This window comes from Anomaloglossus baeobatrachus, chromosome 2 (genome assembly GCF_048569485.1).
Source record: "Anomaloglossus baeobatrachus isolate aAnoBae1 chromosome 2, aAnoBae1.hap1, whole genome shotgun sequence".
Lineage (NCBI taxonomy): Eukaryota > Metazoa > Chordata > Amphibia > Anura > Aromobatidae > Anomaloglossus > Anomaloglossus baeobatrachus.
In genome coordinates, this window is record NC_134354.1 from 108,990,916 (window position 1) to 109,018,227 (window position 27,312).

At 53.1% G+C, this 27,312-nt stretch overlaps 1 protein-coding gene across 3 annotated transcripts in view; it reads left to right on the forward strand.

Moving 5' to 3' along the window:
* The window catches only part of SPAG5 (sperm associated antigen 5), a 320,831-nt gene that overhangs the window by 117,752 nt on the left and 175,767 nt on the right, over window positions 1-27,312 (forward strand). For all 3 annotated transcript variants that reach the window (XM_075335260.1, XM_075335262.1, XM_075335261.1), the window contains 2 exons: window positions 1,167-1,301; window positions 8,630-8,681. In XM_075335260.1, coding sequence (XP_075191375.1) covers window positions 1,167-1,301; window positions 8,630-8,681 — 187 coding nt within the window. The remainder of the gene's footprint in view (window positions 1-1,166; window positions 1,302-8,629; window positions 8,682-27,312) is intronic.

The window sequence follows — 27,312 nt, forward strand, 5'->3', positions numbered from 1 at the left end:
AAAAGGGGATTCATCTGAGAAAATGACTTTACTACAGTCCTCAGCAGTCCACTCCCTGTACCTTTTGCAGAATATCAGTCGGTCCCTGATGTTTTTTCTGGAGAGAAGTGGCTTCTTTGCTGCCCTCCTTGAAACCAGGCCTTGCTCAAGCAGTCTCCGCCTCACAGTGCGTGCAGAAGCACTCACACCAGCCTGCTGCCATTGCTGAGCTAGCTCGGCACTGGTGGTAGTCCGATCCCGCAGCTGAAACAGTTTTTAAGATATGGTCCTGGTGTTTGCTGGTCCTTCTTGGGCGCCCTGGAGCCTTTTTGGCAACAATGGAAGCTCTCTCCTTGAAGTTCTTGATGATGCGATAGATTGTTGACTGAGGTGCAATCTTTGTAGCTGCGATACTCTTCCCTGTTAGGCCATTTTTGTGCAGAGCAATGATGGCTGCACGTGTTTCTTTAGAGATAACCATGGTTAACTGAAGAGAAACAAAGATACCAAGCACCAGCCTCCTTTTAAAGTGTCCAGTGGTGTCATTCTTACTTAATCATGACTGATCGCCAGCCCTGTCCTCATCAACACCCACACCTGTGTTAATGGAACAATCACTAAAACAATGTTAGCTGCTCCTTTTCAGGCAGGAATGCAATGATGTTGAAATGTGTTTTGGGGGTTAAAGTTCATTTTCTTAGCCAATATTGACTTTGCAAGTAATTGCTGTTAAGCTGATCACTCTTTATGACTTCTGGAGTATATGCAAATTGCCATTAGAAAAACTTAAGCAGTAGACTTTGTAAAAATTAATATTTGTAGCATTCTCAAAACTTTTGGCCATGACTGTAGTCTGTCTATTGTAACTTGTATATGTGTTCTGTATGTAACCCTTTCTCATGTACAGCACCATGGAATCAATGGGGCTCGATAAATATTAATAATATACTGGCCTGATCACTGCCATTTTTTTCTGTTAACACTTTCACCCAACCCTACTGTGCCTGTATGCCTGTAGAGTAGGGTCGGAGCCCCACCATACCGTGACTGGCCACTGCTGCAGTGTTCATAGGAACTTAATTACAGTATGTTTTAGAATTCAGAGCCCTTTTCTGACCTTCTCATTCTGGACTTTAATACACTTTACCTCTTTTGTCTGTTCCCTATTTTTTTTTTTTCTATCTCAGTTCTCTCAGGCGAAGGAGTTAATGTCTCGGCACTGGCATCTGTTTGAAGTTATGAAGGAGAAGACACAGTCGGCGCTTGGAGAGTATGAGGGAACCAAGATGGAAAGGGACTTGGCGGTTCTTGAAAATGAAAAGGTGAGTTTAACTGGCAGCAAATAATTGTCTGACCTGCTCCGTGTACACAAAACAAAAGCTGGACACTGTAACCCCATTCTTCTGAGGAGACCATTGCACTTTGAGCATATACTGCCCTCCTCTACTCAGAAAACACAAGACAAAAAATACAAAACAAAATGAGCATATACCCTACAGCAAGTATATAAATAAATAGTACATGTAAATAACATAGTACAAACTTTATACATACAGAGGCATGGTCCTCCTTTATATACCGTCCCATGGATGGGTGTCCTTGTCGGGGCCCTGTCCTGCGCCGCCCTTATGTTATTTGACACATGGTAAGGTTTTAACACTAGACAGGTTAGAATCGTCCTGATGGGTACACCTTGTTGTGGTGGGATGGCTTTTATGTTCTTTTTTGTTTTTTTTTTTTTTTTTTAAATCAAAATTGCATTAAATCAGAACCCTACGTTATTTACATGTACAATTTCTCTATCGCTTTCATTGGGGGACACAGGACCATGGGTGTATGCTGCTGTGACTAGGAGGCTGACACTAAGTGAACATAAAAATAGTTAGCTCCTCCCTGGCAGTGTACACCCCGAGCCGGAGGCGGGACTATGCCAGTTTTTTGCTTAGTGTCGTAGGAGGCTGATGTGGGCCCATATCTCTGTGGGCCATCCTCAGCCTAGGCTATTTCTTTTTGTCCGTTTTTTTTCAACCTATACGGCGCCGCTCAGCGTTCTTATCCTTTTTACGCTTTTTATCTCTTCTGCAGGGTTAAAGATCCTGCATCAGAGAGTATCCTCGCCTGCTCTTTCCCTACAGGGTATCGTCCCCACTCGAGACACAGCCCTTATGCCCCTCCGGCCCCATGGTACCACCCCAGGGGCTGATTGGGGTCCCACTCATTTACGTTTTATGGGCTCACTCCCCGTCGACCCCTATGGTACCGTCCCAAGGGGTGTTTCGGGTGGAGACGGTGAGGAAGCATCACAAGCGCAGGAGCGCTCCCAGCACCAGGCCTCCCCCAGCGTTCTCCCCTGTTTCACTGGGCCCAGGCAAAGGAGCACACACTGCATCGCAGGAGCGCTGTCTTCCACACAGCCCCCCAGCAGCCTCCCCTGGCACTTGCCAGCACAAGCCTGCACTCACCGGGGGCCTTCAGCAGCCAGGATGGGACCCAGGGATCTGGATACCGCGCAGGGACGCAGGTAAGCCCTGCTCCGCGCGCAGCGCTGCGCTCCCGGCGGCCGCCGCTCACAAATTTAGTCCCCGGCTTCGGGCCTACCATTAGGCCGGAGCTCTCCGCCCCCCCGTTTGCGCGTGCGCGTCTTCCTGGCCCGCCCCCCGCTTTTTCTGCCCAGCAACAGCAGAGATCATCCCTAGCACGCCCCCTCAGTAAAAAAAAAAAAAGAGGCAAAAGCCCGCGTTTTCCGGTGGCTGCCCCCAGCTTCTCTGAGCCTCCTGCTGACCCGGGGAGGACACAGGCCTTGGTGAGTGCTGTTTCTGATTAGGACCAGCAACTTTTCTTACACTTTTTTCTTCTCACTTTTTTCCTGCCTATCTCCTGTCTCCTCCCTAGTGTCTCTAGTAGGAGCCCCCTGAGCAGCCATGCCTAACTCTAAGTCTTCCCGATCCAAACAGGTCCCCTTCATAATGCATTTTGCGTGCTCGTCCTGCAACGAAAAATTCTCCCAAGGCCAGGCTACCCCCCTCTGCGCAGCTTGCGTCCCTGACCCACAGCCCACGCAGATTGCCCCAGACGCCGCCGGCACCCCCATCCCACTCGCTACTGCAGCAGTACAGGATGCACCGAGCCCCAATGCGCTCCCTCCCCCGGAGTGGCTGACTTCTCTCTCCGGTGGATTCCCTGTCGAGGGCGTCTCAGACCATCGCGCAGGCTTTGCAGTCGCTCCCTACGCTCAGCCAGGCCCCGCAGGTCCAGCCGTCGCAGAATGACAGTCGGTCTCACCCAGAACCGACTACTGGAGCGCGGAAGCGGACCCGCATGGTCTCGTCTTCCAATTCCTCCCAGAGGTCTCTCTCCCCTCCAAGGCCCGAGAGCCACTCGTCTCCGAGACCGTGTGATGATTCAGGGGAAGAGTCGGATGCAGCCTCCCTTATGGACTCGGATCAGGCAGACGACGTCAGGCGTATGGTGGACAGCCTGGTCGACGCGGTGAATACGACGCTGAAGCTACAGCCTGACTCTGTCACCACCCAGAGCTCACAGGTATCTTTCAAACGACTTACGCGTGTTCACAGGTATTTCTGCGATCATCCGGAGTTCGCTGAGATCTTACGCAAGCACAGACAGCAACCGGACAAGACATTCAACAATGGTAAGTCGATTGATTTACACTATCCCTTCCCCGAGGATCTCAGGAAGGAATGGGCGGGCTCACCGGTGGTCGACCCCCCCCCCGGTCTCCCATCTGGCCTCGCATACAGTTCTATCTCTGCCGCAGGGAACATCGCTCCGTGATGCCACGGACCGTAACATCGAGAGATTCGCCCGTTCGGCTTTTGAGGCGGCAGGCGCGGCCCTGTCTCCGGCCTTCGCCGCCGTCTGGGTAGCTAAGGCCATGGTGACCTGGGCCGACACCCTCCGCAGAGGGCTTCGCTCGCAGTCGGGCGATCCCGAGCTTGTCAACATGGCTGCACAGATTGCCCTGGCGGGTGAGTACATCATTAACGCATCTCTGTCTACAGCCAATTGCGCAGCACAAGCGGCAAGCAACACGGTGGCAATCCGCCGGGCAGTCTGGCTCAGAGCCTGGAATGCAGACGCAGCTTCAAAGAAATCACTTACCGCCCTCCCGTTTGCAGGAGGCCGACTGTTTGGGGACAGGCTCGATCAGATTATCGCCGAGGCTACGGGAGGAAAGAGCACCTCCCTTCCACAGCTGAGACCAAGGCGTTTCCCACGCCGCCAGCCGACCTCAGGTTTTCGCCCCTTTCGCAGCTTCAGTTCCCTGGCACAGCCTAGGAGGAACAGATCCCCGCAGAGAAGCAGGAGGAACCCGTCTTTCAAAACAAATCCCTCCTGGCGTTCAGACCACGCCAGCCTGCCAAACCAGCATCTAGATCTCAGCGATACTCCTCCAAATGACTACTCGTCTTCGTGCGTCAGCGCAGACCAGGTGGGGGGGCGCCTTTCTCTGTTTCAACACGTCTGGCTCCCTTTGATCACAGACGCTTGGGTCAGAGAAATCCTAGTCTCGGGTTACAAGATAGAATTTACGTCAATTCCTCCAAGCCGCTTCTTCCTTTCCCATCCTCCCGAGTCGGACGCGCGAGCTCGCCCCTTTTTTCGCGCCATCGAATCTCTGCACCGCTCAGGGGTCGTGATTCCGGTTCCAGATTCGGAGCGGTTCAGAGGAGTTTACTCCAACCTCTTCGTTGTCCCCAAGAAGGATGGCACTGTCCCCTGTTCTCGACCTCAAGATCCTCAACAGGTACGTCAGAACCCAAAGTTTTCGCATGGAGTCCCTCCGATCGGTGATTGCCTCCATGGAGGTCGGCGAATTCCTCGCCTCTCTGGACATACAGGACGCATATCTGCATATCCCGATTGCACACCAGCACCAAAGATTCCTATGCTTTGCCGTAGCACACGATCATTATCAGTTCACTGCCCTACCGTTTTGTCTTGCTTCCGCGCCTCGAGTGTTCACAAAAGTCATGGCTGCTGCCATGTCGATCCTGCACTCCAGAGGTGTTTTGATAATTCCATACCTGGACGACTTACTGATCAAAGGGTCCTCTTACAACGACTGTCGTCTAAGTGTCCAGGTCACCATCGACACTCTATCCCGTCTCGGTTGGCTCATCAATCGGAAGAAGTCCTCGTTGACCCCGGCTCGCCGGATTACCTTCCTAGGCATGGAATTCAATACCATCCAAGGACGCGTGTTCCTTCCACAGGAAAAGATTGTCTCCCTCCGGAAAAGACGTCCAGACCCTCCACCACTCCAGGGCGGTGTCCATACGATTTGGTATGAGGGCCCTAGGTCGGATGGTGGCGGCAATAGAGGCGGTTCCGTTTGCCCGCTTCCACCTTCGCCCTCTTCAGCTATTCCTGCTGCACAATTGGGACAAGTCTCTATTCACCTTGGATCGCAAGATACGTTTGTCCCCGAATGTCCGCCACTCGCTGCGCTGGTGGACCAACAGCCAGAATCTCGTCAAAGGAACGTCGTTCTTACCGGTGCACTGGAAGACGGTCACCACCGATGCCAGCCTTCTGGGCTGGGGAGCGGTCTTCCAGCACCACACGGCTCACGGTCAGTGCTCCTACCAGGAAAGCCGGCTCCCGATCTATGTTTTGGAGATCAGAGCAGTCCTACGAGCCCTGCAAGCTTTTCAACGCCTTCTCCAAGGGTCTCCAATCAGGATACAATCGGACAACGCTACGGCGGTGGCATACATCAATCATCAGGGCGGCACGAGGAGCGTCATGGCGATGAGAGAGGTGAAGAGGATCATACAGTGGACAGTCTCACAACGCCAGGATCTCCGCGGTACATATCCCCGGCGCGGAAAACTGGGCGGCCGACTACCTCAGCAGACAGGGTTTGGCGTCGGGCGAATGGTCTCTAAACAGAGAGGTTTTCGAGCAGATTTGCCACAGGTGGGGGACTCCGGATGTGGACCTGATGGCCTCGCGGTTCAACAATCAAGTTCCACAGTTCATATCCCGCTACCACGACCAGCAGGCGCTAGGAGTCGACGCCCTCATTCTTCCGTGGAATCAGTTCAGACTACCGTTCATCTTTCCGCCGCTGCCACTGATCCCAAGAGTCCTCAAGAAAATCAAGGCAGAGGGCATTCCGGTGATTCTCATCGCTCCAGAATGGCCCAGGCGAGCATGGTTCGCAGAACTCGCACAGCTCGTCGCAGACACCCCATTGTCGGCTTCCAGATCGGCCGGACCTGCTGTCTCAGGGTCCGCTCTTCCATCAAAATTCAGGGGTTCTCAATTTGACGGCATGGCTCTTGAATCCTGGCTGTTAGCCCAGTCAGGATTTGCTCCAGAAGTGATTCAGACTATGATTAGGGCTCGAAAGCCCTCATCGTCAAAGATCTACTACCGCACCTGGAAGGCATTTTTTCAGTGGTGCGAGGTCAACGGCAATCTCTCCCCGCTAGTTCTTTCACTACCGACGCTTATAGCGTTCCTTCAGGCAGGGTTGCAAGCGGGTCTCTCGCTGGCAACCATCAAGGGGCAGGTTTCGGCTTTGTCTGTTCTTTTCCAAAGAAACCTAGCATCACGTCCGCAGGTCAAGACGTTCATCCAAGGAGTCACTCATCTGAATCCGCCCTATCGGGCTCCGCTAGAACCATGGGATCTTAATCTGGTTTTAGGATCCCTCCAACTGGCTCCATTTGAACCATTCAGAGGATCTTCATTCTCACACTTATCCTGGAAAGTGGTCTTTTTGGTGGCGGTCACTTCAATCAGGAGAACGTCTGAACTGGCAGCTCTTTCGTGCCGCTCACCTTTTATTGTTTTTCACTAGGACAAGGTTGTCCTGCGCCCGTCTCCGGAGTTCCTGCCGAAGGTGGTGTCTCCTTTTCACCTGAATGAGGAGATCGTGCTTCCATCTTTTTGTCCGGCACCCACTCGTTCCTTGGAAAGGTCACTACACACTCTGGACTTAGTACGAGCGCTCAGGACTTACGTCTCGAGAACTGCGCCTTTCCGCAAATCAGACAACCTGTTCGTCCTGCCTGCTGGTTCCAAGAAGGGTATGCCGGCGTCCAAGGCTACCATTGCCAGATGGATCAGATCAGCCATTGCGGAATCCAAGTCTGCAAAGCCGCAACGTGGTCCAGTCTTCATACCTTCACCAGGTTTTACAAGGTCCACACCCAGGCATCAGCAGATGCCTGCCTTGGGAGAAAGGTGTTGCAGACGGCTGTCGCACACCTCTAAAAAGGTAGTAAACATTTGTACAGAGCTTTCCCACAGAATTTGTTGTTTGTTTTGGTTCTGTGGGACGGCTTATGTACCCACCCAGGGACTGCTTTTGGACGTCCCATGGTCCTGTGTCCCCCAATGAAAGCGATAGAGAAAGAAGGATTTTTGTGTACTCACCGTAAAATCTTTCTCTGAGTCTTCATTGGGGGACACAGCACCCACCCTGTTTGGATTGTGAGGTCTTCATTTACCGGATGTTTCCCGATGTTGTTGGCGGGTCACCTTTGTTTCCATCCGGCTACTATATATTTACGTGCCCATAAGGCACTGTGTTTTTTTTCAACACACATTTTTCTCTTGTATTACATTGTTTAGTTATGCTTGTTCAAGGCTCTCCTACTACTGCTTTTACACAAAACTGGCATAGTCCCGCCTCCGGCTCGGGGTGTACACTGCCAGGGAGGAGCTAACTCTTTTTATGTTCACTTAGTGTCAGCCTCCTAGTCACAGCAGCATACACCCATGGTCCTGTGTCCCCCAATGAAGACTCAGAGAAAGAGATTTTACGGTGAGTACACAAAAATCCTTCTTTTACCTGCTGTAATGTATTTGCTCAGTTTGTTTTTTTAGGGGGCAGATTAATTGACAATGGCCAGTGTGCAAGTGCTCTTACAATTTGCAGATATACTAGCTTATAGTCTGGCTTTGCCTCTTCTGCTCATCTAGCCTCTTATCCTGTGGCGTATTATTAGAGGCATCCTAAATGCAGCCTTACACCTCACCACTTCCGTTAGGTCATAGTGTTGATAGTTCAGGCCCCCATATGCTTTGGTGTATCATGTACTTACTAAACACTAAGGGCACTTTCACTTTGCATTTTCACCTATGTTCACTGCTCCTGTCGAGGCATCCGTCCGAACCCCCTCCCTCTGTAAAACGTGTTTTGGACGCATACGCCGACCGTGCCATTGACTATAATGGAGCAGACTTCGTTAGCGTGTGCTCTATCTTGCACCATTTTTGGGTATATATGTTTTCTGCAGATGGACACCCGAATGTAGTCTACTACATTTGGGTATCCACTGACAGAAAATGTATATGCCCAAAAATGGTGCAAGACAGAGCACACGCTAACGGAATCTGCTCCATTATAGTCAATGGCCCGGTCGGCGTATGCGTCCGAAACGTGTTTATATGAAAGTGCCCTAATAGAGCATGCACAGAATATAAAGCACAAGAGTTTTCTAAATTCTATGTATGAACGTTTACTTATAAGGTCATCTGATATGACCATGGGTCCAGATTAATAAACTGATATCTGCTGTCTTTGTGGGGTGTGTATGTATATTACACATATTTATTTGGATACTGTTGCAAAGTCAAACTCCTTACATGCAGATTATTTTGCCATCATTAGGTATTTGCTCAGGCCGAGCAGTTGAAGCTGGAGAATTCACGCCTGGGCTCAGGTTTGTTTTATTGATTTTACTTTTATAGATTGGCTTGGCTTTACACACACTTTTCGTCTGTAATTTAGACAGATAATGAATACCCACCTTTAAAAAAAAAATATTAAGTGTAATTACTTGAGAGCAAAAAACCTCATTAAACCCTTAGGCTATGTTCACACTTGGCGTTGCTCTGTTTTGTTTTTTGTTTTTTTGGTGTTTTTTTTGCGGAGTTGTTATATGCAAATTAAAAGTTGATTTCTTTGTCGCTCCATTGGGAGACCCAGACAATTGGGGTGTATAGCTTCTGCCTCCGGAGGCCACACAAAGTATTACACTTTAATAAGTGTAACCCCTCCCCTCTGCCTATACACCCCCCCGTGCATCACGGGCTCCTCAGTTTTTATGCTTTGTGTTGAAGGAGGCACACATTCACTCATGCTCCCATTTTAGTCAGCAGCAGCTGCTGATTGTATCGGATGGAAGAAAAGAGGGCCTCTAACAGGGCTCCCGGCATGCTCCCTTCTCACCCCACTAAGTCGGCGGTGTTGTTAAGGTTGAGGTACCCATTGCGGGTACACAGGCCGGAGCCACATGCCGTTTTCCTTCCCCATCCCTTAGGGGCTCTGGGAGAAGTGGGATCCTATCCGGTCTTCCAGGCACTGGGACCGGGCTCCCTCCGCAGCCCCTGTGGGATTCTGACGGACAGGAGACTGAGTATCATCAGGGACAGGGCCCTGCATCTACAGGTACTCTGTGTCCCCTTGGGGACGGTGCATGGAGCACCTTGGCCTCAGACGCTGCAGCGACTGCGGTGTTGGTATGAGACCGGGACTACCGCGCCGACCGCGCCTGCTTGCCGGCCGCGGTTTTAACTTTAGTCCCCGGCTTTTGCGGCCTAGTGCCTTAAACTCCCGCCCCCGGGCCTGCCAGTCAGGGGTAAGGGCGGGACGGTCGGTCTGACGCCGACAGTGAGGGCTGGAGCACACTTGGCTGTCCTCCGCCCCCCTCACTAATCACTCTGGGGCACCAGATTCCCGCACTTTTGTAGTTACGCCCACGGCTCCCTCCTCCCCTGTGAACGCCGACAGCCATGTTTTAAGCACATTCTGCCGGTGGAGGACTTCTGGTTGCACCTCTGGGAGACCCGAGGCAGGGAATCTGGTGGCCACACACCGCTTGAGCGGTCGGTAAGCCACACCGGTCACCCGGTGCTGGGCCCCCTAGAGTGCCGAACTGTGTATATATATATATATATATATTTGTATACATTTTCTCGGTTCGGCTGTACTGTTAGCTTGTGGCTATATATCCCTCAGTGATCACTCTCCTGGGAGACAACAGCATGTCGTTCACAAGGAGCAAGGGTGCCAAGACACAGGGTTATTTTGCAACCTGTACCTCTTGTGCGGCTATGCTACCTGCAGGTTCCACCTACCCTCACTGTGAGCAATGCTCGGGCCCTGTGGCACTCGCTCAGCTGGAGCCTGGGGCACTGGTGGGACCCTCGGCCCAGGTAGAACCGCCGGCTTCCCCTGTCCAGGCGGCAGGGACAGAGTTTGCAGCTTTTGCTGAGAAACTCTCTGAGTCACTTTCACAATCCATGGCTCAGTCTATGGACAAATGGTCTGCTAAGATACTAGAAGCTTTGCAGTCCAGACCGGCCCTTACACAGGCCCCGGGCACTGCGGGATCGCCCCCAGGCCCCTCTCGGTCTGCGACGAAGCGTGCTCCTGGGGTGGCCTCTAGTTATTACGTGGAGGACTCCGGCACGGACCGCAGTCCCAGACCGGCTAAGCGGGCTCGCTTAGAATCTTCCCCGACTTCATCACGCTGTTCGGGGTCTCAGCTTGAGGACTCTCTAGAGGATGAGGCGGAGGTCGCAGCCCAGGACTCTGACCCTGACGTTGCTCTCAATCTTGATACACCTGAAGGGGACGCCATAGTAAATGACCTTATAGCGTCCATCAACCAGGTGCTAGATCTTTCTCCCCCAACTCTACCTATAGAGGAGTCGGCCGCACAGCAGGAGAAGCACCAGTTTAGGTTTCCCAAACGTACTCGGAGTGTTTTCTTCGATCACTCGAACTTCAGAGATGCTGTCCAGAAGCACAGGGCTTTCCCGGACAAGCGCTTTACTAAACGCCTTAATGACACACGTTACCCCTTCCCCTCTGACGTAGTTAAGGGTTGGGCTCAATGTCCCAAGGTGGATCCTCCAGTCTCTAGACTGGCGGCTAGATCCGTAGTAGCAGTGGCTGACGGTTCAACGCTCAAGGATGCCACGGACAGGCAGATAGAGCTCCTAATGAAATCCATCTATGAAGCCATAGGCGCGTCCTTTGCTCCAGCCTTTGCAGCAGTGTGGGCACTCCAGGCTATCTCAGCTTGTCTGTCTGAGATTAATGCGGTCACCCGTACCTCTGCTCCGCAAGTAGCGTCTTTGACTTCTCAGGCGTCGGTATTTTCATCCTACGCCATGAATGCTGTCCTGGACTCGGCTAGCCGTACAGCGGTAGCATCCGCCAATTCGGTGGCAGTCCGCAGGGCCATGTGGCTACGCGAATGGAAGGCAGACTCTGCTTCCAAGAAGTTCTTGACCGGTTTGCCTTTTACTGGCGACCGATTGTTTGGCGAACAATTGGATGACATTATTAAGCAATCCAAGGGAAAGGACTCGTCCTTACCCCAGCCCAAACCAAAGAGACCTCAGCAACGAAAAATTCAAGCGAGGTTTCGGTCCTTTCGGCCCTCAGCCAGGTCCCAATCCTCCTCGTCCAACAGGCCACAGAAGGGCCAGAGGAACTCTTCTACATGGCGGTCTAAGTCACGTCCACCAAAGACCGCCGGAGGCACCGTCTCCAAGGCGGCCTCCTCATGACTTTCGGCCTCCCCAAACCGCATCCTCGGTCGGTGGCAGGCTCTCCCGCTTTTGCGACGCCTGGTGGCCACATGCCCAAGACCGATGGGTGAGGGACATTCTGTCTCACGGTTACAGGATAGAGTTCAGCTCTCGTCCTCCGACTCGTTTTTTCAGAACATCTCCGTCCCCCGAGCGAACCGTTGCACTTTTTCAGGCGGTGGACACTCTGAAGACAGAAGGAGTTGTGATCCCCGTTCCCCTTCAGGAACGTGGTCGCGGTTTTTACTCCAACCTGTTCGTGGTACCAAAAAAGGACGGTTCATTCCTTCCCGTTTTGGACCTCAAATTGCTCAACAGACATGTGAGAACCAGGCGGTTTCGCATGGAATCCCTCCGCTCTGTCATCGCTTCGATGTCCCAAGGAGACTTCCTAGCATCAATCGACATCAGGGATGCCTATCTCCATGTGCCGATCGCTCCAGAGCATCAACGCTTCCTGCGTTTCGCCATTGGGGACGAACACCTTCAGTTTGTGGCACTGCCTTTCGGCCTGGCGACAGCCCCACGGGTCTTCACCAAGGTCATGGCATCCGTTGTGGCAGTCCTACACTCTCAGGGCCACTCGGTGATCCCGTACTTAGACGATCTCCTAGTCAAGGCATGTCAACACAGTCTGACCGTGGCTCTGGAGACTCTCCAGAGGTTCGGGTGGATCATCAATTTCCCAAAGTCAAAATTGACTCCGACCCAATCACTGACTTACCTCGGGATGGAGTTTCATACTCTCTCAGCGATAGTCAAGCTACCGCTGGACAAACAGCGTTCGCTGCAAACAGGGGTGCAATCTCTCCTTCGGGCCCAGTCACACCCCTTGAGGCGCCTCATGCACTTCCTGGGGAAGATGGTGGCAGCAATGGAGGCAGTTCCCTTTGCGCAGTTTCATCTGCGTCCACTCCAATGGGACATTCTCCGCAAATGGGACAAGAGGTCGACGTCCTTAGACAGGAACGTCTCTCTTTCTCTGGCAGCCAAGACCTCTCTTCAGTGGTGGCTTCTTCCCACTTCCCTGTCGAAGGGAAAATCTTTCCTGCCCCCATCCTGGGCTGTGGTCACGACGGACGCGAGTCTGTCAGGGTGGGGAGCGGTTTTTCTCCACCACAAGGCTCAGGGAACCTGGACTCCAACAGAGTCCTCCCTTCAGATCAATGTTCTGGAGATAAGGGCAGTGTATCTAGCCCTAAAAGCGTTCCATCGGTGGCTGGAGGGCAGGCAGATCCGCGTACATCAACCACCAGGGCGGCACTCGCAGTCGTCAAGCCTTCCAAGAAGTTCGGCGGATTCTGCTGTGTGCGGAGGCCACAGCCTCCACCATCTCCGCGGTTCACATCCCTGGCGTAGAAAACTGGGAAGCAGACTTTCTCAGTCGCCAGGGCATGGACGCAGGGGAATGGCCTCTTCACCCGGACGTGTTTCAAGAGACCTGTTGCCGCTGGGGAACGCCGGACGTCGATCTCATGGCGTCTCTGCACAACAACAAAGTCCCGGCATTCATGGCACGGTCTCAGGATCACAGAGCTCTGGCGGCGGACGCCTTAGTTCAGGATTGGTCGCAGTTTCGACTGCCTTATGTATTCCCTCCTCTGGCAATGCTGCTCAGAGTGTTGCGCAAGATCAGGTCCGACTGCCGCCGCGCCATCCTCGTCTCTCCAGACTGGCCGAGGAGGTCGTGGTACCCGGACCTGTGGCACCTCACGGTGGGTCAACCGTGGGCGCTCCCAGATCGACCAGACTTGCTGTCTCAAGGGCCATTTTTCCATCTGAATTCTGCGGCCCTCAACCTGACTGTGTGGCCATTGAGTCCTGGCTCCTAGCGTCCTCAGGGTTATCTCAAGAGGTCATTGCCACTATGAGACAGGCCAGGAAACCAACGTCAGCCAAGATCTATCACAGGGCTTGGAGGATCTTCTTAGCCTGGTGCTCTGATAAGGGGTTTACCCCCTGGCCGTTTGCCTTACCCACGTTTCTTTCCTTCCTTCAATCCGGAATGGACAAGGGTTTGTCTCTCGGCTCTCTCAAGGGACAAGTATCGGCGCTTTCCGTGTTTTTTCAAAAGCGTCTAGCCAGGCTTCCGCAGGTCCGCACGTTCCTGCAGGGAGTTTGCCACATAGTTCCACCTTACAAGCGGCCGCTGGAACCCTGGGATCTCAACAGGGTTCTACGGGCTCTTCAGAAACCACCTTTTGAGCCGCTGCGGGATGTCTCTCTATCACGTCTTTCGCAGAAGGTGGCATTTCTAGTGGCAGTTACATCACTCCGAAGAGTGTCGGAGCTTGCAGCGCTGTCATGCAAAGCCCCCTTCCTGGTATTTCACCAGGATAAGGTGGTTCTGCGTCCGGTCCCGGACTTTCTCCCCAAAGTGGTGTCCCCTTTTCATCTCAATCAGGATATCTCCTTACCTTCATTTTGCCCTCATCCAATTCACCAATGTGAAAAGGATTTGCATTTGTTACATCTAGTGAGAGCACTCCGGATCTACGTGTCTCGCACGGCGCCACTGCGCCGTTCTGATGCGCTCTTTGTCCTTGTCGCTGGCCAGCGTAAGGGGTCGCAGGCTTCCAAGTCAACCTTGGCTCGGTGCATCAAGGAACCGATTCCCGAAGCCTACCGTTCTTCTGGGCTTCCGATGCCTTCAGGGCTGAAAGCCCATTCTACCAGAGCCGTGGGTGCGTCCTGGGCATTGCGGCACCGGGCGACGGCTCAGCAGGTGTGTCAGGCAGCTACCTGGTCTAGTCTGCACACTTTCACGAAACACTATCAGGTGCATACCTATGCTTCGGCAGATGCCAGTCTAGGTAGGCGAGTCCTTCAGGCGGCGGTTGCCCACCTGTAAGAGGAGGGCAGTTGTCGGCTCTTTTTATCGGGGTATTCTTTTACCCACCCAGGGACTGCTTTTGGACGTCCCAATTGTCTGGGTCTCCCAATGGAGCGACAAAGAAGAAGGGAATTTTGTTTACTTACCGTAAATTCCTTTTCTTCTAGCTCCTATTGGGAGACCCAGCACCCGCCCCTGTTCCCTTCCGGCTGTTTGTTCTTTTGTGTACACCTGTTGTTCATGTTGAATTGTTCTTTTGGTTCATGGTTTTCAGTTCTCCGAACATCCTTCGGATTGAATTTACCTTAGACCAATTTATAAGTTTCCTCCTTCCTGCTTTTGCACCAAAACTGAGGAGCCCGTGATGCACGGGGGGGTGTATAGGCAGAGGGGAGGGGTTACACTTTTTAAAGTGTAATACTTTGTGTGGCCTCCGGAGGCAGAAGCTATACACCCCAATTGTCTGGGTCTCCCAATAGGAGCTAGAAGATAAGGAATTTACGGTAAGTAAACAAAATTCCCTTCTTTTAAAGTACCATCAAAAGCTGAGACTTCAGAAATCTCATGCACACACGGCTTTTTATTTTTTCCTGATGGAATTTAAAAGCTGCTGCGTTTTTTATAACTGGTGCATGTCAGTTCTTTGAGTGTTGTGGGTTTTTTTTCTTCACAAGAACGCTATTAGTTTTTGGTGAAAAACAAAACGCAGGAACGCTTCATTGGGGGACACAGGAAACGTTAGCCACTAGGAGGCTAACACTATAGGCAATAAAAAAGTTAGCTCCTCCTCAGATGGGTGCATCCACCAACTGGCTTTTTAAGGTAATCAATTGTAGCTTTGTGTCAGTAAGACCTCTCCCACCGTCACTGGCAGGACCAACTGTCTGGCAATACGGTGCAAATCCAGTCCGACAACACCACAGCAGTACCATACATCAATCACCAAGGAAGAACTCAGAGCAAGTCAGTGATCTCAGAGGTTTCTTGCATCCTCCCATCGGCTGAGCAGAGGTATTTGCAATCTTGGCGATACACATACCTGACGTGGACAGCTGGGTTGACGATCTCTTAAGCCACGAATGGTCTCTGAATTCAGAGGTCTTGAATCAAATTTGCCATCAGTGTCACACTCCCACCATCAACCTGATGGCATCCAGGTTGAATAGAAAGGTTCATCGCTAGGTCTCGCGATCCCTTATTGATCGGCAGTGACGCTCTTGTACTTCTTTAAACTCAATTAAACCTGCCTTATCTGTTTCACTGTTAAGGCCACGTCTCACTAAAGGTACCGTCACACTAAGGCTTTGTGCGCACTAGAAATGTGAATTTTCTCAAGAAAATTTCTTGAGAAACTTCTGGGAGTGGAAGATTTCCGGATCTCCGGAAAAAATCTGCACCAAATCCGCGGTAAATCCGCATGCGGATTTGCCGCGAATTTCCTGCAGGTTGTTCCCTGCGGATTTTGCAGGCTGTACTGCAGAAATCCCCAGGTACCTGCGGAAAAGAATTGACATGCTCATTTTCTCAAGAAATTTTCTCAAGAAAATCTTCTGAAAGAAATTTCTTGAGAAAAATCCGCAGTGTGCGCACAGCTATTTTTTTTTTCTCATAGGATTTGCTGGGAAATGTCTGCACAAAGATTGCAGAAATTTCCGCAGCAAATCCGCGGGTAAAACGGCCTAGTGCGCACATAGCCTATGCGACGCTCCAGCGATCCCACCAGCAACCTGACCTGGCAAGGATCGCTGGAGCGTCGCTACACGGGTTGCTGGTGAGCTGTCACACAGGCAGATCTCACCAGCAACCAGTGACCAGCCCCCAGCCAGCAGCGACGCATTGAAGCGATACTGCGCTTGGTAACTAAGGTAAATATCGGGTAACCAACCCGATATTTACCTTGGTTACCAGCGCACACCACTTAGCGCTGGCTCCCTGCACTCCTAGCCAGAGTACACATTGGGTTAATTACCCGATGTGTAGTCTGGCTATGTGTGCAGGGAGCAGGGAGCCGGCACTGACAGCGTGAGAGCGGCGAACGCTGGTAACGAAGGTAAATATCGGGTAACCAAGGAAAGGGCTTCTTGGTTACCTGATGTTTACCTTGGTTACCAGTGTCCGCATAATCCGGCTCCCTGCACATTCAGTTGTTGCTCTGTCACTGTCACACACAGCGATGTGTGCTTCACAGCGGGAGAGCAACAACTAAAAAATGGTCCAGGACATTCAGCAACAACCAGCAACCTCACAGCAGGGGCCAGGTTGTTGCTGAATGTCACACACAGTAACATCGCTAGCAAGTCGTGCCTCAGCAGCGATGTTGCTTAGTGTGACGGTACCTTAAGCAACGTTGCTAGCAACATCGCTGCTGAGGAACGACTTTCTTCATCGTTCCTTATGGGAGCCCCAGACCATGGGTGTATAGCTTCTGCCTCCGGAGGACACACAAAGTACTACACTAAAAAGTATAGCTCCTCCCTCCTAGCATATACACCCCCTGGATGACCACATCTAGCCAGTTCAATGCTTTGTGTTCAGGAGGTCACACACACATGCATTCTCATCTGATTTTTGATTTCAAAGAGTTGGAAGAAAAGCGGGTCCAGTCTGGACTCCCGGCATGTCCCTTCTCACTCCACTGTGTCGGCGGTGCTGTTAAGGTTGATTTACAAGGCTGGAGCCTTACATGCCGCGCTCCTTCACCATCCCTCGGGCTCTGGCTTGAAGTGGGAGCCATCACGGTTCTCTCTGCTGTGCAGGAGACCGGTCTCCATCCGCAGCCCTTTCAGGACGCTGCCGGACGGAGCGCTCACCCCTCAGGGACCTGGCCCTGCGTCTCATAAGCTAAGTATTGAGACGTTATTGAAGGGTCCCTTGTGTATTTATTGTGGGGAGAGTGTGTTATTTCACTGTGCTGTGATTTCCGGCCGGTTCTCTGGTTTTCTCCTGAGAACCGCGCCGAGGGTGCCTGCTCGTCGGCCGCATGAGAAAATTTAGGCCCCGGCTTCGGCTGCGGCCTAGTTTCGTTTTCACTGCCCCTGCATGTCAGTCATGCAGAGGGACAGTGCGGCACCGGCCGTTCAGCTCAGGGGAGGACACTCCTCTCTGAGGAGATGTTTCCCTCCCCTGTATTTCTCCTTGGCCCTCCGGTTCCCGCTCTTGGACTAAACCCCGCCCCCCCTCCTCACTCCGGCGCCATTTTATCAGCGTTTTCACACTGATCGGCGCTAGCTGCTGCAGCTCTGCATCTGTCTGGGGGTCCAAGCTGTGGAATCCGGAGGGCACACAACGGTCTGGTAAGCCACAACCTCTGGTTTGTGGACTTTCTTATACACTCTCTGGGAGTGATTCTGAAGGAGTGTGTTCTTTACTGCAGAACCTCCACCTCAGCAGCATGTCTCTCACTAGGAGCAAGGCTGCAAGGCTTTACTCTATATGCACTGCATGTAAGCTCATACTGCCTGAACCGAGCACATATCCACATTGTGATGCCTGCTCTAACATGGTGGTGCCTCAGCCTGGAGTCTCCCCAGGGGTCCCACCGGCTGCTCCAGCCCCGGTGGCTGAACCCCCGGCTTGGGTAGCATCGTTTTCTAAAGCTATCTCCCAGTCCTTTGCCGACTCCATGGGACAGCTGTCCCGGACTCTGCTGACCATGCATCAGCCCCCTTCTCAGGGCGCCTCTGCTGCTCCAACTCGCTCTGCAGAGCTCACAGAGTATTTCTTTGTCGCTCCATTGGGAGACGCAGACAATTGGGTGTATAGCTTCTGCCTCCGGAGGCCACACAAAGTATTACACTTTAAAAAGTGTAACCCCTCCCCTCTGCCTATACACCCTCCCGTGCATCACGGGCTCCTCAGTTTTATGCTTTGTGTGGAAGGAGGCACACATCCACTCATGCATTCTCATTTTAGTTATATCGGTTGGAAGAAAAGTGGGCCCCCACGGGGCACCCGGCATGTTCCCTTCTCACCCCACTACGTCGGCGGTGCTGTTAAGGTTGAGGTACCCATTGCGGGTACAAAGGCCGGAGCCTCATGCCGTTTTCCTTCACCATCCCTTAGCGGCTCTGGGAGAAGTGGGATCCTGAGCGGTCATCCATTTACTGGGACCGTGCTCCCTCCGCAGCCCCTGTGGGAATCTGCCGGACAGGAGTCTATTTATCCTCAGGGACCGGGCCCTGCATCTCTAAGGTACTCTGTGTCCCCATGGGGGCTGTGCATGGAGCGCCTTCATCCCGGACGCTGCAGCAGCTGCTGATTTGTGAAGACCGGCGGACTTCCGCGCCGACCGCGCCTGCTTGTCGGCCGCTGTCTTAAATTTAGTTTCCGGCTTCATTGCGGCCTAGTAGCAAAACTCCCGCCCCCGGGCCTGTCTGTCAGGGGTAAGGGTGGGACTGCCGACCTGACGTCGGATGTGAGGGCCGGAGCATCCTGTATGTTTCCTCCCCCCTCACTGGTCACTGTGGGGACCCCAGATTCCCGTACTTTTCTTGCGCCGCCCACGGCTTCACTCCTCCCCAGAGAGCTCCGGCAGCCATTTTTTTGGCATTCTGCCGGTGGAGGATTTCCAGGAAGGAGCTCTGCAACTCTGGGAGACCTAAGGCAGGGAATCTGGAGGACACACGCTCCGCTTTTTAGTGGTTGGTAAGCCACACCGGTCACCCGGTGCTGGTCTCCTTAGGGTGCCGGAATGGATACTATATATATATATATATATATATATATATATATCTTTCTGTTCGGTCGGGCTATATACCTTTTCCCATATACCCTCAGTGATCACTCTCCTAGGAGACAACAGCATGTCGTCCACAAGAAGCAAGGGTGCCAAGGCACAGGGTTATTTCTTCGGCGCTCCATTGGGAGACCCAGACGATTGGGTGTATAGCTACTGCCTCCGGAGGCCACACAAAGCATTACACTAAAAAGTGTAAGGCCCCTCCCCTTCTGGCTATACACCCCCAGTGGGATCACTGGCTCACCAGTTTTCTGCTTTGTGCGAAGGAGGTCAGACATCCACGCATAGCTCCACTGTTTAGTCAGCAGTAGCTGCTGACTATATCGGATGGAAGAAAAGAGGGCCCATACTAGGGCCCCCAGCATGCTCCCTTCTCACCCCACTTGCGGTTTGTAAGGTTGAGGTACCTATTGCTGGTACGGAGGCTGGAGCCCACATGCTGTTTTCCTTCCCCATCCCCCTGAGGGGCTCTGAGGAAGTGGGATCTTTCCGGCCACCAAGCCCTGAGGCCGGGCTCCATCCACAGACCCATAGAACCTGCTGGATGTGGAGCGGGAGTGCCGTTCAGGGACAAGGCCCTGCAACTTTCAGGTACTCTGTGTCCCCGTATGGCAGGCCACGCACACTCCAGGCTTGCTGGGTGTGCTAGTGCGCCGGGGACTGTAGCGCTGTGCGCTGGGCTTATAGTCCCTGCAGTTTACTGGGGGACTTTACATGTGGGGACCGCCGCGCCCACCGCCCCTGGAGCGGCGGCGCAGCTGCGACTTGTAGTGCGCCGGGGACGCGCCGACCGCGCTTTTACGGCGGCGGCGCTTCTAACTTTAGTCCCCGGCTTTTGCGGCCTAGCGCCGCTTCGTTCCCGCCCCCTCCCTGTCACTCAGGGAAAGGGAGAGACGCTGTTCTATAGCAGCGCCGAGGGCTGGAGCCTTATTTGCATTCTCCAGCCCCCTTCACTAGACACAGTGGGCGCCGGGTTCCCGCTCTTGTCTCGGGCACGCCCTCGGCCCGCCCCTCTCCTCTGGACGCCGGCAGCCATTCCGGCACGCAGAGCGGGAAAACGGAGACAAGCGCTGAGCTACCAGCACAGGATTCCGGCGCCACACACCCGCTTTTGTGCGGGCGGTAAGCGGCAACTAAAGTGCTGACCCACTAATGCCGAAGTGTCCTGTTGTACTTTTGTACGGTCGCTATTCAGGATGCAGACCTAGAAACAGCAGCAAAAGATCAGGGGTGCTAAAGCACAGACTCTATATGCTGCTTGTCTTGCATGTGCTGCAGTGTCATGTGTCTTTTATGCTTGTAGGCTGTCTACCCGCCTAGATGGCTAGACAGCGGCAGCAAACAGCAATGGTGCTAAGGCACAAGCTTTCAATGCTGCTTGGATTGCATGTACTGCAGAGTTTATTTTCATGCTTGTACATTCACTGCATGTCGCTATTCTTGGCTAATGCTCCTTGATGACTAGACAACAGCAGCAGAAAAGCAAGGGTGCTAAGGCACAAGCTTTCAATGCTGCTTGGATTGCATGTGCTGCAGTGGTTATTTTCATGATTGTATGCTATACATTCACTGTATGTCGCTTTTCTTGGCTAATGCTCCTGAATAACTAGACAACGGCAGCAGAAAAGCCAAGGTGCCAAGGCACAGGCTTTCTATGCTCCTTGTACTGCATGTGCTGAAGTGTTTATTGTACTTCATGCTTGTATGCTATACATTGCACTGTACGGTCGCTATTCTTGGCTAATGCTCCTAGATGGCTAGACAGCAACAGCAAAAAAAAAAAAAAAAAAAAAGCATGGGTGCCAAGGCACAGGCTTTCTATGCTGCTTGTACTGCATGCGATACTGTTCCAGGACCCCCAGTGTGTGCAATTACTCAACGGGGTCTCTGCTACAGGTGGCCAAAAGAACCACCTGTGATCCCTGTCCAGGGACAGGGACGGAGTTGCAGTTTCCGCTGATATATTGTCTGTGACTATGACTAACTTCTTACAGACTTTGCAGTCCAGACAGACCTTGGGCAATGTTGATTCAATGCCCCTGGCCACCCTGATTTCGAAACAAATCATGGCTCCAGGAGGGTCCCATGCATCCCAGGGTTCAGGCTCTGACACGGACGACAGTCCCAGACGGCCTAAGCGAGCTCCCTAAGAACGGCCCTCGACTTCATCACAGTACTCTCTGTATGATGATGCAGACGTAGCTGTTCAGGACTCTGATCCTGAGACCGCTCTCAATCCGGATACACCGGATAGTGACGCTATAGTGAATAATCTTATAGCGTCCATCAATGGAAGGTTGGGTATTTCTCCCTCAACTCCTCCAGTGGAGGGGTCAGCTTCACAGCAGAAGAAATCCCTATTTCGGTATCTCAAGCGTATATTGAGTACTTTTCTGGTCACTCTGACTCCAGAGAAGCAGTCCAGGAACACCACGCTTATCCCGATAAGCGTTTCTCCAACCGTATTGAGGATACGCGTTGTCTCTTCCCCCCCTGACGTGCTCAAGCGCTCCAAGGGTGGATCCCCCAATCTCCAGGCTTGCGGCTAGATCTATGGTTGCAGTGGAAGATGGGACTTCACTTAAAGATGCCATTGACAGACAGATAGACCTCTGGTTGAAATCTGTCTGTGAAGCTTTCAGCGTGTCGGTTGCTCCGGCATTCGCAGCCTTATGGGCACCCTAACCTATTTCAGCTGGTCTTGCGCAGCTGGTCTTGAGCACATGTACATCTGTGCCGCAGGTGGTGTCCTTAACCTCGCAATGTCTGCATTGCGACTTACCCTAGTAATGCTGTCCTGGGGGGACAGTCGAGGTTGGTCCTTCCCAGGCTCGGGCAAGTCCCAATTGTCCTCGTCTAAAAGGGCTCAAAAGGCTCAGAGGGGCTCAGATTCCGGCCGGGCTCATTCACGCCCAAGGAAGGCAGCAGGAGGAACCGCTACCAAGGCGATCTCCTCATGTATTTCAGCTCTCTCTCCCCACATCCGCGGTTGGTGGCAGAATCTCCCGCTTCTGGGTACATTTAGCTGCCACAGGTCACAGACCGGTGGGTGAGAGACATTGTGTCTCACGTGTACAGGATAGAGCTCTGTTCTCGTCCTCCGGCTCGATTCTTCAGAATCCCCCCCCCCCCCCCCACCGAGCCGATGCTCTTCTGCAGGCAGAAGGAGTGGTAATCCCTGTTCCTCTTCAGGAACAAGACACGGTTTTTTCCTCCAATCTTATTGGGGTGCCAAGAAAGGGTGGCTTTTTCCGCTCCGTTCTGGACCTAAAACTGCTCACCAAGCACGTGAAGGCCAGGCGGTTCCGGATGTAACCCTCCGCTCCGTCATTGCCTCAATGTCTCAAGGAGATTTCCTAGCATCAATAGACATCAGGATGCTTATCTCCACGTGCCGATTGCTCCAGAGCACCAGCGTTTGCTACGTTTCGTTATTGAAGACGAGCATCTTCAGGGCGTACCACTGCCCTTCGGTCTGGCGACAGCCCTACGGGTTTTCACCAAGTTCAGGGCAGCAGTGGGAGCAGTCCTGCACTCTCAGGGTCACTCTGTGATCCTTACTGGACGATCCACTTGTCAAGGCACCCTCTCAAGAGGCATGCCGACACAGCCTGAACGTGGCGCTGGAGACTCTCCAGAGTTTCGGGTGGATCATCAACTTTTCAAGGTTACATCGGGCACCGGCCCAATCGCTGACATATCTGGGCATGGAGTTTCACACTCCCTCAGCGATAGTGAAGCTTCCGCTGGACAAGCAGCGTTCACTACAGACGGGGGTGCAGTCTCTCCTTCAAGGCCAGTCACACCCCTTAAGACGCCTCATGCAGAGGCAGTCACTTTCGCGCAGTTTCATCTGCGTCCACTTCAATGGGACATGCTTTGCCAATGGGTTGGGGAGTCGACGTCCCTAGAAAGGAACGTTTCCCTTCTCAGACGGTCAAGGACTCTCTCCAGAGGAGTCCATCCTTCAGATCAATGTTCTGGAAATCTGGGCAGTGCATCTTGCCCTGCAAGCCTTCCAGCAGTGGCTGGAAGGAAAACAGATCCGAATTCAGTCGGACAATTCCACAGCGGTGGCAGACATCGCCCACCAAGGCGGAACACGCATCGCCAAGCCTACCAGGCAATCCGGCGGATTCTGATGTGGGTGGGGGACAGAGCATCCACCATATCCGCAGTTCACATCCCGGGCGTAGAAAATTGGGAAGCAGACTTCCTCAGTCGCCTGGGCATGGACGCAGGGGAATGGCCTCTGCACCCAGTATGGTGTCAGGAAATCTGTAGCCGCTGGAGGATGCCGGACGTCGACCTAATGGCGTATCGGCACAACAACAAGGTCCCGATTTTTCATGGCGCGGTCTCACGAGCAAAGAGCTCTGGCGGCAGGCGCCCTAGTTCAGGATTGGTCGCAGTTCCAGCTACCCTATGTGTTTCCTACTCTGGCACTGTTGCCCAGAGTGCTACGCAAGCTCAGCTCCGCTTGCCGCCGCGCCACCCTCGTCGTCCCAGACTGACCGAGGAGGTCGTGGTCCCGGATCTGTGGCATCTCACGGTCGGCCAACCGTGGGCACTCTCTGACCGGCCAGACTTACTGTCCCAAGGGCCGTTCTTTCCACTGAATTCTACGGCCCTGATCCGGACTGTGTGGCCATCGAGTCCGCGATCCTAGCGTCTTCAGGATTATCTCAAGACGTCATTGCCACCATGAGACGGGCTAGGAAGCCGACGTCTGCCAAAATCCACCACAAGACGTGGAAGTTATTCTTATCTTGGTGCTCTGCTTAGGGAGTGTCTCCCTGGCCATTTGCATTGTCTCCTTTTTCCCCCCTTCCTGCATCTGGATTGGGAAAAGGTTTGTCGCTCGGCTCCCTTAAAGGACAAGTCGCAGCGCTGTCGGTATTCTTTCAGAAGCGCCTAGTACGACTTCCTCAGGTACGCACGTTCCTGCAGGGGGGTTATCACATTGTCCCTCCGTACAAGAGGCCGTCAGACCCATGGGATCTGCACAGGGTATTAATTACTCTCTAGGAGCCGCCCTTCGAGCCTCTGAGGGTTGTTTTCACTTTCTCGACTTTCACAGAAAGTGGCCTTTCTGGTAGCGGTCACGTCTTTTCGGAGAGTGTCCGAACTAGCAGCGCGGTCATCCAAAGCTCCCTTCCTGGTGTTCACCAAGATAAGGTAGTGCTGCGTCCGATCCCAGAGTTTCTCCCTAAGGTGGTATCCCCTTTTTATCACAATCAGGATATCTCCTTACCTTCCTTTTATCCATTTCATCGATATGTAATGGCTTGCATTGTTGGATCTGGTGTAGAGCACCCAGACTCTACATTCCCGCACGGCGCTCCTGCGCCGCTCGGATGCACTCTTTGTCCTTGTCACCGGTCAGCGCAAGGGATCGCAGGCTGCAACATCCACCCTGGCTCAATGGATCAAGGAACCAATCCTTGAAGCCTACCGTTCTACTGGGCTTCCGGTTCCATCAGGGCTGAAGGCCCATTCTACCAGAGCCGTGGGTGCGTCCTGGGCATTACGGCACCAGGCTACGGCTCAACAGGTGTGCCAGGCAGCTACCTGGTCGAGTCTGCACACTTTCACCAAACATTATCAGGTGCATACCTATGCTTCGGCGGACGCCAGCCTAGGTAGAAGAGTCCTGCAGGCGGCAGTTGCCTCCCCGTAGGGGAAGGCTGTCTTGCAGCTCTAACATGAGGTATTTCTTTACCCACCCAGGGACAGCTTTTGGACGTCCCAATCGTCTGGGTCTCCCAATGGAGCGCCGAAGAAGAAGGGAATTTTGTTACTTACCGTAAATTCCTTTTCTTCTAGCTCCTATTGGGAGACCCAGCACCCGCCCTGTTGTCCTTCGGGATTTTTGGTTGTTTTCGGGTACACATGTTGTTCATGTTGAATGGTTTTCAGTTCTCCGATGTTACTTCGGAGTGAATTTGTTTAAACCAGTTATTGGCTTTCCTCCTTCTTGCTTTTGCACTAAAACTGGTGAGCCAGTGATCCCACTGGGGGTGTATAGCCAGAAGGGGAGGGGCCTTACACTTTTTAGTGTAATGCTTTGTGTGGCCTCCGGAGGCAGTAGCTATACACCCAATCGTCTGGGTCTCCCAATAGGAGCTAGAAGAAAAGGAATTTACGGTAAGTAACAAAATTCCCTTCTTTGCGACCTGTACCTCTTGTGCGGCTATGTTACCTGCGGGTTCCACCTACCCTCACTGTGAGCAATGCTCGACCCCTGTTTTGCTTGCTCAGCCGGAGCCTCGGTCACTAGTGGGCCCCTCGGCTCAGGTAGACCCCCCTGCTCCCCCTGTCCAGGCGGCAGGGACAGAGTTTGCCGTTTTTGCTGAGAAACTCTGAGTCACTTTCACAATCCATGGCTCAGTCTATGGACAAATGGTCTGCCAAGCTGCTTGAAGCTTTGCAGTCCAGACCGGTCCTTACACAGGCCCCGGGCCCTGTTGGATCATCGCCTCCAGGCCCCTCTCTGTCCGCGCCGCAGCGCTCCCAGGGGGGGCCCTAGGTCCCACGTGGAGGACTCCTGCCCGGACCATAGTCCTAGACAGGCTAAGCGGGCTCGCTGGGAATCTTCCCCGACTTCTTCACGCTGCTCGGGTTCCCAGCTTGAGGACTCTCTGGAGGACGAGGCGGACGTCGCAGCTCAGGGCTCTGACCCGGACGTTGCTCTCAATCTTGATACACCTGAAGGGGACGCCATAGTAAATGACCTTATCTCGTCCATCAACCAGGTGTTAGATCTATCTCCCCCGCCGCCACCTGTAGAGGAGTCGACTTCTCAGCAGGAGAAACACCAGTTTCGGTTCCCTAAACGTACACGGAGTGCGTTTTTCGATCACTCTAACTTCAGAGATGCTGTCCAGAAGCCCAGAGCGGTTCCGGACAAGCGCTTTACTAAGCGCCTTACTGACACACGTTACCCCTTCCCCTCTGACGTTGTTAAGGGTTGGGCTCAATGTCCCAAGGTGGATCCACCAGTCTCTAGATTGGCGGCTAGATCTGTGGTATCGGTTGCAGATGGCTCTTCGCTAAAAGATGCCACTGACAGGCAGATAGAGCTCCTGGTGAAATCCATCTATGAAGCCACGGGCGCGTCTTTTGCCCCGGCTTTTGCAGCCGTGTGGGCACTTTAAGCTATCTCAGCTTGTCTGGCTGAGATTAATGCGGTCACACGTAATTCTGCTCCGCAGGTTGCGTCTTTGACTTCTCAGGCGTCAGCTTTTTCTTCCTACGCCATGAACGCAGTTCTAGACTCTGCTAGCCGTACAGCGGTGGCATCCGCTAATTCTGTGGCAGTCCGCAGGGCCATGTGGCTGCGCGAATGGAAGGCAGACTCGGCTTCCAAGAGGTTCTTAACCGGTTTGCCGTTTTCTGGCGAACGATTGGATGAGATTATTAAGGAATCCAAGGGAAAGGACTCCTCCTTACCCCAGTCCAAACCGAAGAGACCTCAGCAGAGAAAAATCCAATCGAGGTTTCGGTCCTTTCGTCCCTCCGCCAAGCCCCAATCCTCTTTGTCCAGCAGGCCGGAGAAAGGCCAGAGGAACTCCTATGCGAGGCGGGCTAAGCCACGCCCCCAAAAACCCGCCGGAGGCAATGCCTCCAAGGCGGCCTCTTCATGACTCTCGGCATCCCCGAACCACATCCTCGGTCGGTGGCAGGCTTTTGCGACGCCTGGTGGCCACATGTTCAAGACCGATGGGTGAGAGACATTCTGTCTCACGGTTACAGGATAGAGTTCAGCTCTCGTCCCCCGACTCGTTTCTTCAGAACCTCTCCGCCCCCCGCGCGGGCCGATGCACTTTTTCAGGCGGTGGACGCTCTGAAGACAGAAGGAGTTGTGATCCCTGTTCCCCCCCAGGAACATGGTCGCGGCTTTTACTCCAACTTGTTCGTGGTGCCAAAGAAGGACGGTTCGTTCCGTCCCGTTCTGGACCTCAAACTACTCAACAGACATGTGAGCATCAGACGGTTTCGGATGGAATCTCTCCGCTCGGTCATCGCATCGATGTCACAAGGAGACTTCCTAGCATCGATCGACATCAAGGATGCTTATCTCCATGTGCCGATCGCACCCGAACATCAACGCTTTTTGCGTTTCGCCATCGGGGACGAACACCTTCAGTTCGTGGCATTGCCTTTCGGCCTGGCGACA